Here is a 12,628-nt window from a genome sequence, read left to right on the forward strand (position 1 = left end):
TATCTCCTCCCTTTGACTCCAGCATCCCTTTTTTTTTCCTGAACAAATTTAACTTCCCCCCCCCCATCACCTTTATTCCTGAATTTATTCCAGTGTGTCATCCCTCAGGATGAAGATTTTTAAAAAGAAAGGGTTTGTGATCTTGACTGTACGTGCAGGATTCTATGGCCAAAGTCCCCTAATTCTGTAGGGGGGGAAGAAGACTGAAAAAGTGGATGAACACTAACTTTGAAGTCAGAAGACCTGGATTCAAATCCCACCCTCAGTCACTTACCTCTTTGGGGAAGCACTTCACAGCTTTATTTTCTCATCTCTACCCCAAGGGGGTTGGGATAGATGTCCCCAAAGGCCACATCTGGTGCTAGATCTGTCCCTGACGGAAAAGAGGAGAAAGGGGGAGAGGAAGGAAGATTTTTTCGTCTCTTTTCTGGGGGCAGCCAGCATTCTCTCTCCTGCTCTTCAGGCTGGCCCTTATCTTACCAAATAAGTATAAATATATGTGTGTAGGCATGCGTATGTATTCATATGTGTGTATGTATGTACATATTCATATATCTGAATGTATGCATGTGAATGTATATGCACATATACATCCACATGTGTGTGACTTCCCAGCAAGCAGCTGTGGCTCTTGATCACTTTGTCTCATCACTGTTCCCTTCCCAGGGTCCACTTGCTCCTCACAACTCTAGAGCCACGAAGATCCCTGGATCAGCAACATTGACTGAGCAACCCCTGGGTTCTGAGTGCCATGTTTAAGGTTCAGACCACGTGAGGAGGAGAAAAGGAAGCAAAGAGTGGTGAACAAAAGTAGAGAAGTGTAGTCTTTATATAGTGTTAATGACTGTTTACAGTCAGTCAGAAAGCATTTATTAAGCACTTAAGGACTGTGCTAAGTGCTGTGTGTGATGATGCCGAGGGCTGAGGAGACAAAGGCAATAAGCACAGTCCTCGACATCAGCAATGAGATTTGGAAGTTTTACCCATCCATCCACCCAGAGGATGTAGGATGAAGAAGGACATCCCCATCAGCTTCTAGCATTTTTGAAGACATGGGGTGTCTCAGTGTCTCTAGATACTTCATTTGCCTTTAACTAAGCCATGAAGCAGATTGTCTTCCTTCGTGTCCAGTGTGCTTTTCACTACACCTGGCCCCCTCCATTTAGCAGCCTCAGTAGCCATCTAGACCAACGGCCACTCATAGAAGATTCTCCTCTTCCACACTCCTGAGAATCAGTTATACTCAGCCTGTGTTCGAAGACCTCCCACCACCTCTTGGGACAGCTCATACCCTTTCTGACAGCTCCAAGTTCTTAGCAAGTTTTTCTTTAACAATCCTAAATTTGTCTCTCTGCCATTTGAGTAAAGTCTTATATTTATACAGCATATTCCAATTCCAAGAGTATTTCTCCAGTTACAAAAAGATGCTAGCTTGAATCCAAGTCCTGTTTTACACTAAGTAGCTGTATAATCCTGGATAATTCACTTAAAACCTCTTTCAGCCTCAGTTTCTTTATCTCTAAAATGGGACTCTCTCCCCTACAGGATTGTTGTCAGACTCAAAATAGATAATATGTGTAAAGTGTTCATAAAATGTTATCTATTTTCTTATGTGATCATCACATAGAGGACATACATTCACTTAGATTCAAAATTGAAAGAAACATTTAACAGACAAGGAAGCCAAGACTTAGAGGTCACACAGTTGGGATTCCAACTCAGTTCTAAGCCTTTTCAGTCACCCACAATTTTGATTCTCCAGAAACTGTGGTAGTCTGTAATTCAAAGCCACACAGTGTCACTGGGAGAATGCTGATGGATTTTGTAGCAGAGGACAGCTGGGATCGTTGAAGGGACTTCCCAAATGCAAGACAATCTGTTTTCCTCTTGCTAGTCCATTCTGGTCTCAACTCATGATACATTTGTAGTATCTCTCCCAAATCTACATACTCATGGAGTTATTTAATAGGCTGCCCATTCAACTGAATGTTATGATCTGGACATTCATCATCAATTTAATTTTACCTTTGTAGAATACAAGAATGATATATATTGAGAAAGTGGGTATATGGATCAACTGTCTTCTTAGTAATTTTTTTCTAATAATTATTTTGGAATTTTTCCTCTCAAATGTCTTAAAAATCAGTCTTCTATCACCTTCCAACTTGTATTATTTGGGTAAGATCCAACTACTCTTGTATTTCTTCATCAGATGTGGATATTGGAAAACTGTAGAAACATTGGCCCATTAAATTTGAATTTTGTTTGTATTTGCTATTTAGCCATCTAGCGTTATCTACAGTTGAATTCTCTCAAATTCCTACAGGTTTTTTTTCCATTCTTATTGTCTTTTGCTGTATCAGAATTCAATACCATTTATAATCACCTACCATCTTCCATTTTATAAATAAACATATATTAAACCACCACTAATCTTGGCTATCAGACCTTTCTGGTTGGCAAGAAACTTGTTGACTTATGATGTTTCTGGGCTAGTCTGGCCTTTTCATTGTGCTGATTATTTAGATTAGTTAAACTTCTCTAATAAATGGTGATCACTTACTAGCTATGTGACCCTGGGAAAGTCACTTAACAGTGAAAGTTGCCTCACACCCAAAAAATGGGAAAAAAAGAAAATAGTGGTAGTCAAAATCAATATCTTCATTTTGTCCATTTCGCAAAGTTAACAAATTGTCTAAATAGATTGAGCTGAATCTGTTGTATTCTTATGCAATGCCATCTCTCCTTTTCCTCTCAATATGATGCTAATTTTGACCTTTACTTCTACTAATTGTCTGACTACACACACAGACTACATGCAGAAGAGAATTTATTTTTTTCTTCACAAACAGTTGTTTCTTATCTGTTGAGATGTAGTCAATTTCCATTTGGGGAAAGATGGTCAGAGCTTATTGTATCTCTAACTCCATGAAGATAGAAATCACTAATATCCCTTCAGGTGAGTGCTATAGATTTTATTATCCCCATTTTGCAGGTGAGGAAACTGAGTAGTGATTTCCAAATAGGATATAAACCACCTTCAAACTGAGAATTCCTAGGTTTGATTCCTGCTTTGGGTGAGCAAGTCACTTAATCTCTTTAAAAAAAATTATTGAACTAAATACAAAATAAGAAAAAACCAAGAATAGAAAAAAGGAAAAGGAAAATAAAAAACAAAACAGAACATCATCATGTGCCCACCAGAACATCAGGGAGGATTCAAAATATATAACAAATGGCAGAAACTAGGCATGGACCCACATTTAACACCACATACAAAGATTAGATCAAAATGGGTCCAAGATTTAGGCATAAAGAACGAAATCATAAATAAATTGGAGGAACATGGGATAGTCTACCTCTCAGACTTGTGGAGGAGGAAGGAGTTTGTGTCTAAAGGAGAACTAGAGACCATTATTGATCACAAAATAGAACATTTTGATTACACCAAATTAAAAAGTTTCTGCACAAACAAAACTAATGCAAACAAGATTAGAAGGGAAGTAACAAATTGGGAAAACATTTTTACAGTTAAAGGTTCTGATAAAGGCCTCATCTCCAAAATATACAGAGAATTGACTTTAATTTATAAGAAATCAAGCCATTCTCCAATTGATAAATGGTCAAAGGATATGAACAGACAATTCTCAGATGATGAAATTGAAACTATTTCCATTCATATGAAAGAGTGTTCCAAATCACTATTGATCAGAGAAATGCAAATTAAGAGAACTCTGAGATACCACTACACACCTGTAAGATTGGCTAAGATGACAGGAATAAATAATGATGAATGTTGGAGGGGCTGTGGGAAAACTGGGACACTGATGCATTGTTGGTGGAGTTGTGAACGGATCCAACCATTCTGGAGAGTAATCTGGAATTATGCCCCAAAAGTTATCAAAGTGTGCATACCCTCTTTGACCCAGCAGTGCTACTCCTGGGCTTATATCCCAAGGAAATACTAAAGAAGGGAAAGGGACCTGTATGTGCCAAAATGTTTGTGGCAGCCCTTTTTGTAGTGGCTAGAAACTGTAAAATTAATGGATGTCCATCAACTGGAGAATGGTTGGGTAAATTATGGTATATGAATGTTATGGAATATTATTGTTCTGTAAGAAATGACCAACAGGAGGAATACAGAGAGGCTTGGAGAGGCTTACATCAACTGATGCTGAGTGAAACGAGCAGAACTAGATCATTATACACTTCAACAATGATACTGTATGAGGATGTATTCTGATGGAAATGGATATCTTCAACATAGAGAAGAGCTAATCCAATTCCAATTGATCAATGATGGGCAGAATCAGCTACATCCAGAAAAAGAACACTGGGAAATGAGTGTAAACTGTGAGCTTTTTTTTTTTTTTCTTCCCAGATTATTTTTACCTTGTGAATACAATCCTTCCTTTGCAACAACAACAACAAAATTCGGTTCTGCACATATATATTGTACCTAGGATATACTGTAAGATATTTAATATGTATGGGAATGCCTGCCATCTAGGGGAGGGGGTGGAGGGAAGGAGGGGAAAAATTTGGAACAGAAGGGAGTACAAGGGATAATGTTAAAAAAAAAAAAATTACCTATGCATATGTACTGTCAAAAAATGTTATAATTATAAAAATTAATTTAAAAAAACAAAAAACAAAAAAATCACTTTAATAAAAGATATATATATAAAACAATAAATTCAATTTCAAAAATAATAATAATAATAAAATAAATTATATTCCTGGGTGTCCATCTTTTCTTTGCTTCCTTGAAAGTTAATTTTTTTGTTCTTTGCTGTGTACACTTAATTTTTAGTAGTATGCTAAATAATTCACTAGAAAGTACAAAGAAGTTGCCAATTTATATTGATACTCAAAGAAATGACAGTTTGGTAAAAACAAATTAATAATCTAGAACTCTACTTTCTAGCTTATTATTACAGTCCCTTCCACAAATAATAGACAACAACAAGCCATATGTTGACTTGGCTTGGATAATTTTGCCAAGTACTTTATAGATTAAGCATCATCTGCAATTATCTTCAGGATGATCTTTTTGCTGACATCACATGAAATGATGCTTCTTGGGCTCATGGACACAACCCAGCTGGCCCCTTTAATTGGTTTCCTCCAGGGGAACCTGAGAGTCATCTTTCCATCCATCGGCAGCTTCTTTATATTTGATTTCATTTATGGTATGAATGGTTCAGTTCCCATAGTAACATATCAACTTGTTCATCACTTGAGAAAGATCTCACATTTAGAGTACCAACAATCTAAAATTAAAATTTAGCAATCTAAAAGTGTGTGTTCCTCAGCAGCCTCTGCCTACTTTCCACCATCATGGCACTATAAGTAGAAAAGCAGGAGTGGGCACTACACGGGAATGGAGGCCATTCTGGATTTTTATGTGTTTCATGGGTCTCGGCTGCCAAAGGCTTCATCACCTGGTGGTTTGAGATGCTGGAGATAAGCTTCACTAAGCTAAGCTAATCAATCAATCAGTGAATAGCATTTATTAAGTACCTACTAAGTACCTGGCACTGTGCTAAGCTAGGTAGGATGTCACCCAGGCAGTACCTGAAACCTTTTCACATTGGTATACACACACACACACTACCCTAGCTTGGCTTATCTGGCAAAGCCAGAGTCACCATTGGATCCCAATGAAGCACCAATGGGAACAGATGACTATTTTCCCTGTGTTCTTGATTAATCTCCATTAGCCCGAATGTTGGGTTCATCCAAACATTCCACTCCCTAGGTTTCGTTCTGGTTTCCGACTTAGCTTTCTCTGAGTCACCCTACCTGATGAAAACAAGCTAAAACTTTCCCAGAGCCAGTCACTATTGTTGACCATCAATAAAAACATCCCAAAATGTCACTTTCTGCCAGAAAAAACATCTTTCCCAGAAACTCCCAATGATCAAGAGAGAGAATTTAGGTACCAACTTCCAACTGGACTCTGATGGGCGTCCCTTCTTCTTTGCTTTGCTTGAGTCACAAATGTCATCCCTTTTCCTTTACTCTCTCCCCAACTCCTCCCTTTTATATAGTTTGGAAATTCAATCCTTATCTGTCCAGTGGAAAGCAAAAACAAGCTGTGTCCCTGGACAAGCAGACACTGTTCTCTAAAGGGCCTTCCTAATTCTTGGAATTCTATAAAATGGAGTGTGTGCTAAAAAGAAAAAGGAAAGTCACCAAAACCAAGTCAGAAAATATCAACTAATATTTACATATCACTTTAATTTTTAACAAAGTGCTCTCCTGAATGTGGATTTAAGTGTACTGTTTTCACCTTTTTCCCTTTGTTTTGTTTTTTTCTTATGGTTTTTCTCTTTTGTTCTGATTTTTCTTCCCCAATATGACTCAAATGGACATATGTTTAAAATGAATGCATATGCATAACCTAAAAATTAAATAACATTTAAAAAAACTGTGCTTTCCTAATATTGTATGCAGTAACAGCAATATTGTAAAGTGATCAATTGTGAATGTTAACTCTTCTAAGCAATACAATGATTCAACTCAGTGCTGAAAAATATGGTGAAAAATGTTGTCTATCTCCAGAAAAAGAACTGATAAAATCTGAATACAGATTGAAGCACACTTTTTCTTTATTTTCCTTGGGGTGTTTTGTGTTTTTTTTCTTTGTCTATGTTTTCTTTTACAACATGACTAATATGGAAGTGTTTTGCATGACTACATGTGTATAAGGTATATCAAACTGCTTGCTTTCTCAGTGTAGGGATAAGGAGAGAAGAGAATTTCAAATCAAAAAATTTTAAACAGGAATATTGAGATTGTTTCTACATGTAACTGGAAAAAAATACTAAAAAAATTAAAATTAAAAAATTAAAAAGCAATATTTTGAAAGTAGATGAAAAAGTGATCCAGCTAGCTCAATCCCAGAAAACAGTTTAATACCCTTCCCAGGGGGTAGTTGTATCTTTACTAGATAGCATTGTAGTCACTTACTCTGTTAAGGTGGCCCTGAGCCACAGAGATAACCATACCTAAGAGCCTCTCACCACTTCTGGAATACTCAAAATGGGGTTTAATGGAAACTATGTCCCTCAAAGTATCTGGGTTGAAACCCTTCTCTCCCATTAGCTGTGACTCAGTTTTGTCTTCTGGAAAATGAAGAGGGTGGACTAAATGTCCTGTGAGGGCCTTAGCAGCTCTCAATCAGATTCTTTACTTTTAGAACAAAGAAAGACTCAGTATCCAACACCTCCCTCGACTCCCCATCTCACAGAGAGGAGCAAACTGCCGAAGATCACGGTTGTGTCAGAGTTGGGACTTGGACCCTGGGTTCTTTCTATTATAAAATGATGGCTGGAGAAAATAAATTCTGATTTCTCAGCAGAACAAATAAAAAATCTACATCATATGTCCATCAGTTGGGGAATGGCTGAGTAAGTTATGGTAATAGATTATTGTTCTATAGGAAATGATGAGCAGGCTGACTTCAGAAAAGCCTGGAAAAACTTACTGATGCTGAGTGAAGTAAGCAGAACCAAAAGAACATTGTACACAGTAAAAAGACTGTGTGATGATCAACTCTGATGGACGTGGCTTTTTCAATAACGAGGTGATTTAAGGCAATTCCAATAGAGTTGTGATGGAGAGAGGGATCTGCACCCAGAGGGCCATATGAACTGAAAGTGTATCATAACAGTATTTTCACTTTTGTTATTGGCTTGGGTTTATTTTCCTTTCTCATGCTTTTTCCCTTTTAATCTAATATTTTTGTTTGTTTGTTTGTTTAGTATGATGAATATGGAAATATATTTAGAAGAACTGCATACATTTAACTTAGATTGCCTGATGTCCTGGAGAGGGGAGAGAGGAGAGGGAGAAAAAAGTTGGAATACAAGGTTTTGTAAAGATGAATGTTGAAAACTATCTTTGTGTATACTTAGAAAAATAAAATACCATTCAAAATGCTGAGGGGAAAACCCTACATATACCATGAATCAGTTCCATGGCTTGGAGCAGTTTGGTTCTCTCATTCTGACTCCTGGAGGTTCACCTACCAGATGCTTCCAACCAATATTCCCAGCTCTCCATCAACTTTCTACAGGTTGGTACTAGACTTGACATCAGAAAGCCCTGGATTCTAATCCTACCTCTGCCCCTTTCTAATCATGTGACCATGGGGCCACATTTAACCCCTAGCTCACTTTCCTCATCTATAAAATCAGACTATTAATACTCTACTTTATCTACTTACCTGTGGGATTGTTGAAAAGGAGCATCTTGCACATTGAATAGCCCAATACTATTGATATCAATCATTATTAACCCCAGCTCATGGGCCAGAGTAAGATGCTCTAAAACGCAGTCAGTGATGATTTCTTCCCTGGAGATAATCAAGGACTTCCACCTCTCTAAAAGCATCTGATTGTCACCATAACCTTGTATGCTATAAGGTGTATCTGATTATCTTCACTTTACAATGAGGAAACTGAGACCCAAAGGCTTGAATTAAGGCTGACATATATTTGCTGTGTGACTTTGGCAGAGGAACTTCACCTTTCTGGGCTTGTTTCCCCATTTGTACAATTAGAAAGGTGAACTAGATGATATCTAAGGTTTTTTCCAGTTCTAAATCTTATGAAGTCTCTGCTCCTGTGGAAAGAGAAATAAGCTAGGACCAATCTAGTACAGGTAAAATTAATGTTTACCATCAATGGTTTATGAATATGATGGAATACTGTGGTCTATATGAAGTGCTGAAAAGGATAGTTTCAGAAAAATGTGGGAACTTATATGAATTGAGGCAAAGTGAAGTGAGGAGAACCAAGAGAACAATTGCTACACTAACAATGATCAACTATAAATGATTTTGCAAATGATCTACCACAATTCAGTTGGATATCAATTCGTGCTCACCACTTCCAAATAAAGTTGATGGACTCTCTCCAGATCGAGGGTAAATTGTTTTGGATATAACCAATTTGGGAATGTGTGTGCTTGACAAGGGGAAGGGAAACATAAATCTTTAAAAAATAAAAATGCATAAATATAGGGTATGAAAAGTACATAAAATTATTTTGCTTGATTATGCTGATTCATTATAAGGATTCTCCATTGCATTTGGGGAGGTGGGAGAGAAAGTAGACAGAATTGAATTTTTAAAAATAATTCAGAAAGTGTGAACACAGCATTTCCACTTTTTGTTATTGTTTGCTTGCCTTTTTATTTTCCTTCTCAGGTTTTTTCTTCCCTTCTTTCTAGATCTGATTTCTCTTGTGCAGCAAGATAACTATAAATATGGATACATATATTGGCTTTAATATATGCTTTAACATATCTAACATGTATGGGACCACCTGCCATCTAGGGGAAAGGAGGGGAAAAGTTGGAACACAATGTCAAAGTTGGAAAAGTATAATAATTTATAAAAAGGTTGTAATGCAAGGGCTGGAAGGGGGGGGGAGCCTTTGAGATATTATCCAAGTCTCTCATTGAGTGAAGTGACCCTTAAAGTGAAGGCCACAGAGCAAGTTAGCCTGGATTTGATGGTGGTCTCCTAGGTCCCAGATCAGTTCTTTCTGCTTTTTCACTCCACATTCCCAGAGAACCTGGGAGGCAGGGAGAGCTCTCAGAGGCGGCTTTTATTTCTTTGTAGCTAATTTTCTTTGGACCAACCCTAGGTAGAGAAGGGTCAAACATACCTGTGTGATTCACAAGTGTCCCAAATGTGTTTTCGCATCAGCAAAACAGGATACATTTAGCCTGGATTGTCCCTAAAATTAGCGCCTGCCTCCAGACCCAGGTCCAATCTGCAGAGCAACTAATCCTTTAAAGATTTTAAAAATCCTTTAAAGAAAGACTATTAACCCATACGGCTCTTTCGAAATAGAATGACTGCCCAGGAGGGCGCAGATGGTCACTCTCTAGCGGCCAGCTTGAGGAGACCATGGGTGGGGAGCAGAGGGGACGTCCTGCCTAGGTGGTCACTGGAGGAGATGGCCTCAGAGGTCCAGATACAGGAGGCAGGGCATTCAGAATGAGATCTAGGGGACCAAGAAGTGTGTCCCTGGAACAAAGGAGCAGCGTCTGCCCAGATGTGCAGGCAGCTGTTTGGCCCCTTCAGGGAGCCTGATGAACTTTAAGAGGCCCGCCAGTCTGGTTCTTTGAAAGGTTCAGGACTGGTCCACAAAGGATGCTACATGGTGTTCAGAAGGTGGGCCTGAGTCAGGAAGACCTGAATTCAAAACGCGCCTCAGACATTTCCTAATTGTGTGACTGAGCAAGTCATATAATCGGCTATATGCCCCAGGAGCTTGTCTGCCCACCACTGGCTCCAGAACCTTCAACCCCATGGATGAGCCCTGAGAGCCGCCCCCAATTTCTAGGTCACACTGGACCTAGATCGGATCGATGAGAAGTCCCTTTTCTTCCTGAGGTATCACAGCTTCCTCCAAGATTCTCCAAAAAGAACGATTCCACACATTGAGCCGACATCAAAAGATTTTAATGCTGTTTGTCTGTTTTCTCCACAAAGATCACGGCGCCGCGGGCACGGTCACTGCCGATGCGACAAAGGAAGGACATCCTCCCCGTCCTCACCACGCGGGCATGCAGTCCCCGAGGGCGGACACACCACAAGCTGCAGTAACGGCGAAGCGGACAAACACGGCACCTCACAACATTCAGTCACAGTGCGCAGGACACGGGGGACACGGGATCCAAGGAGGGGAGGGGATTCAAGATGGCGGCCGAGGAAGGAAGCCGTGGGTGAGACTGTCTGGGGGCAGGCAGGAAGGGGGGAAGTTGGGACCAGGTGAGTTCCTCCCGTGGCAGAGAGTGATTTTTGGGCAGGAAGAGCAGAAAACAGAGCCTGCCAACTTCACCTGGCCCTGGCAGGGCGCACGCCGGTTCAAAGAATTGTTAGTCTTGGGATGGGAACACCTGGCAGGGAAAGAATCTACTTAGCTTCGTGGTCACGGAGAGACAGAAGGGCCTTGGTTTGGACATGGCAGGTCGAAGAGCGGTTATCCCTGTCTCCTCATTAAATTCAAACCAGGCGCTCCCATCTCCAGGTTTTGTGGTCCAGTGTAAAGGACACCAACTCTGCTGTCATAGGATCTGAGTTCAAATCCTGCCTCTGAGACCTGTGACCTTCCTACAAGACCCCTTCTAGTTTCACATCTACCATCCCTGGCCCCAGCTGGGGGAGGGGAGGAGCTACTGAGAAGGACTCTCCATCTCTGTCCCCAGCCTGTGGTTATCCCAGATAGGGGCCAGGGAAGGAGAGCCCTTGCTGGAGACCCGTGACAGAGTGAGGGCTGGCAGGATGAGTGCTGGGATACAGTACTAGACACAGAGGGGAAGGGTCCCTCCTCACACCTGACAGTCACACGGCGGTTCTGGGCAGGAAGGGGACAAAGGGGGGCTTTGGGACATGGCCTAGTGGGAGGCCCCAAAACCACCAGAACCCCGGGGCATCTCGGCTTGGCCACTCCGAGAAAAAGCCCCTCCAACCCCCATGATCAGCCCAAGCAAGGCTCCGGCTACTGGAATGGTACAGAGATCACGGTCACACAAGACACGGCCTGTGAAAACAATGAGGCTGGAGGTGGAGGTGGAGATCCTTCGGGGACGGGAAGGAGGAGAGGGTGAGGCGGCCCTCACACTCACACTCACACACAGACACACACACATACGCGTGACCATCACGAGCAGCAGGCAGTCACCGGCCCCTCAGGCCAGCCCCCTCCCCACAGGGAGGCTCTGGATTCCGGGGAACTCCGGGGAAGCGGCAGGAATCCGGACATTTCTGATAATACGTTTCACAGAGAGGACGTGTTCCCGAGGGCAGCGGAGGAGCAGAGTCTTCTGGGTGGTGGAACTTCCACGTCAAATCAATAAATAACTTAGAGGACCAGATAAATCACTAACTCATGGGTGAAGATTGGACAGCCCAGCGGGTACAGATACATGCAGAACAGCGACAGGGGCGGGGGGAGGGGGGGAGACAGGGCGGAAAGAGGGGCTCCCAGGGTGAGAGATCAGCGACAGCACACACGCAACTTTGCACCCAAGTTCTTTATGCCTTGAGGTCTACAGGGCTCTCGATACATCGGCAGGGTCTGGTGTGCGTTCAGTTCAGGCTACCCAAGGAAGGAGGATGGAGGAGTGTAGAGAAAAGAGAGAGAGAGAGAGAGAGAAAGAGAAGGGGAACGGGCTCCTCCGAGGGCACAGCGGACTGGGAGCAGGCTCTTAGCTGGCCTTGGCCTTGGCCTTGGCGTCCCGGAGCTTCACCCCGACGGCCGAGATGAGGGCTGCTCCTTTCCCACTGCCATCTTCGGAGAGGAGGAATTTCACGTTACAGTTGGGGGCCAGCTGGGTCACTGTCTGGTGCATGATCAGAGAGAAGCTAGGAGAGAGGGAGAGAGGGGGTCACAGAGGGGGTGGTGGAAATGGCGGCCGGCCCTGCCGGAACACCCCCTCCCCCAGCTCTTGTGTCTTCCACACAAGTCCTGTTCGGATGCTCTTCCTTGGACAATACTTGGGCAACCTCCTTGGCTTGTTTTCTCATCTGTCAGGAGAGGGAATTGGGCTGAAGGGCCCAGCCTGAGATGAGATCTCTTGTGAGCCTAAGAAAGCTGGGTCAGAC

At 41.7% G+C, this 12,628-nt stretch overlaps 1 protein-coding gene and 1 long non-coding RNA gene across 5 annotated transcripts in view; one reads left to right on the top strand and one right to left on the bottom strand.

Moving 5' to 3' along the window:
- Positions 1-2,430, top strand: part of LOC141553809 (uncharacterized) — an 11,709-nt gene extending 9,279 nt beyond the window's left edge. Inside the window, exon 2 of the long non-coding RNA XR_012485650.1 lies at positions 667-2,430. This is a non-coding gene — a long non-coding RNA (uncharacterized LOC141553809). The remainder of the gene's footprint in view (positions 1-666) is intronic.
- Positions 2,431-12,042: 9,612 nt separating this feature from the next.
- Positions 12,043-12,628, bottom strand: part of HK1 (hexokinase 1) — a 112,518-nt gene continuing 111,932 nt past the window's right edge. For all 4 annotated transcript variants that reach the window (XM_074296553.1, XM_074296555.1, XM_074296554.1 and 1 more), the window contains one exon: positions 12,043-12,388. In XM_074296553.1, coding sequence (XP_074152654.1) covers positions 12,232-12,388 — 157 coding nt within the window. In that variant the 3' untranslated portion in view covers positions 12,043-12,231. The remainder of the gene's footprint in view (positions 12,389-12,628) is intronic.

This window comes from Sminthopsis crassicaudata, chromosome 2 (assembly GCF_048593235.1).
Source record: "Sminthopsis crassicaudata isolate SCR6 chromosome 2, ASM4859323v1, whole genome shotgun sequence".
NCBI classification, from domain to species: Eukaryota; Metazoa; Chordata; class Mammalia; order Dasyuromorphia; family Dasyuridae; genus Sminthopsis; species Sminthopsis crassicaudata.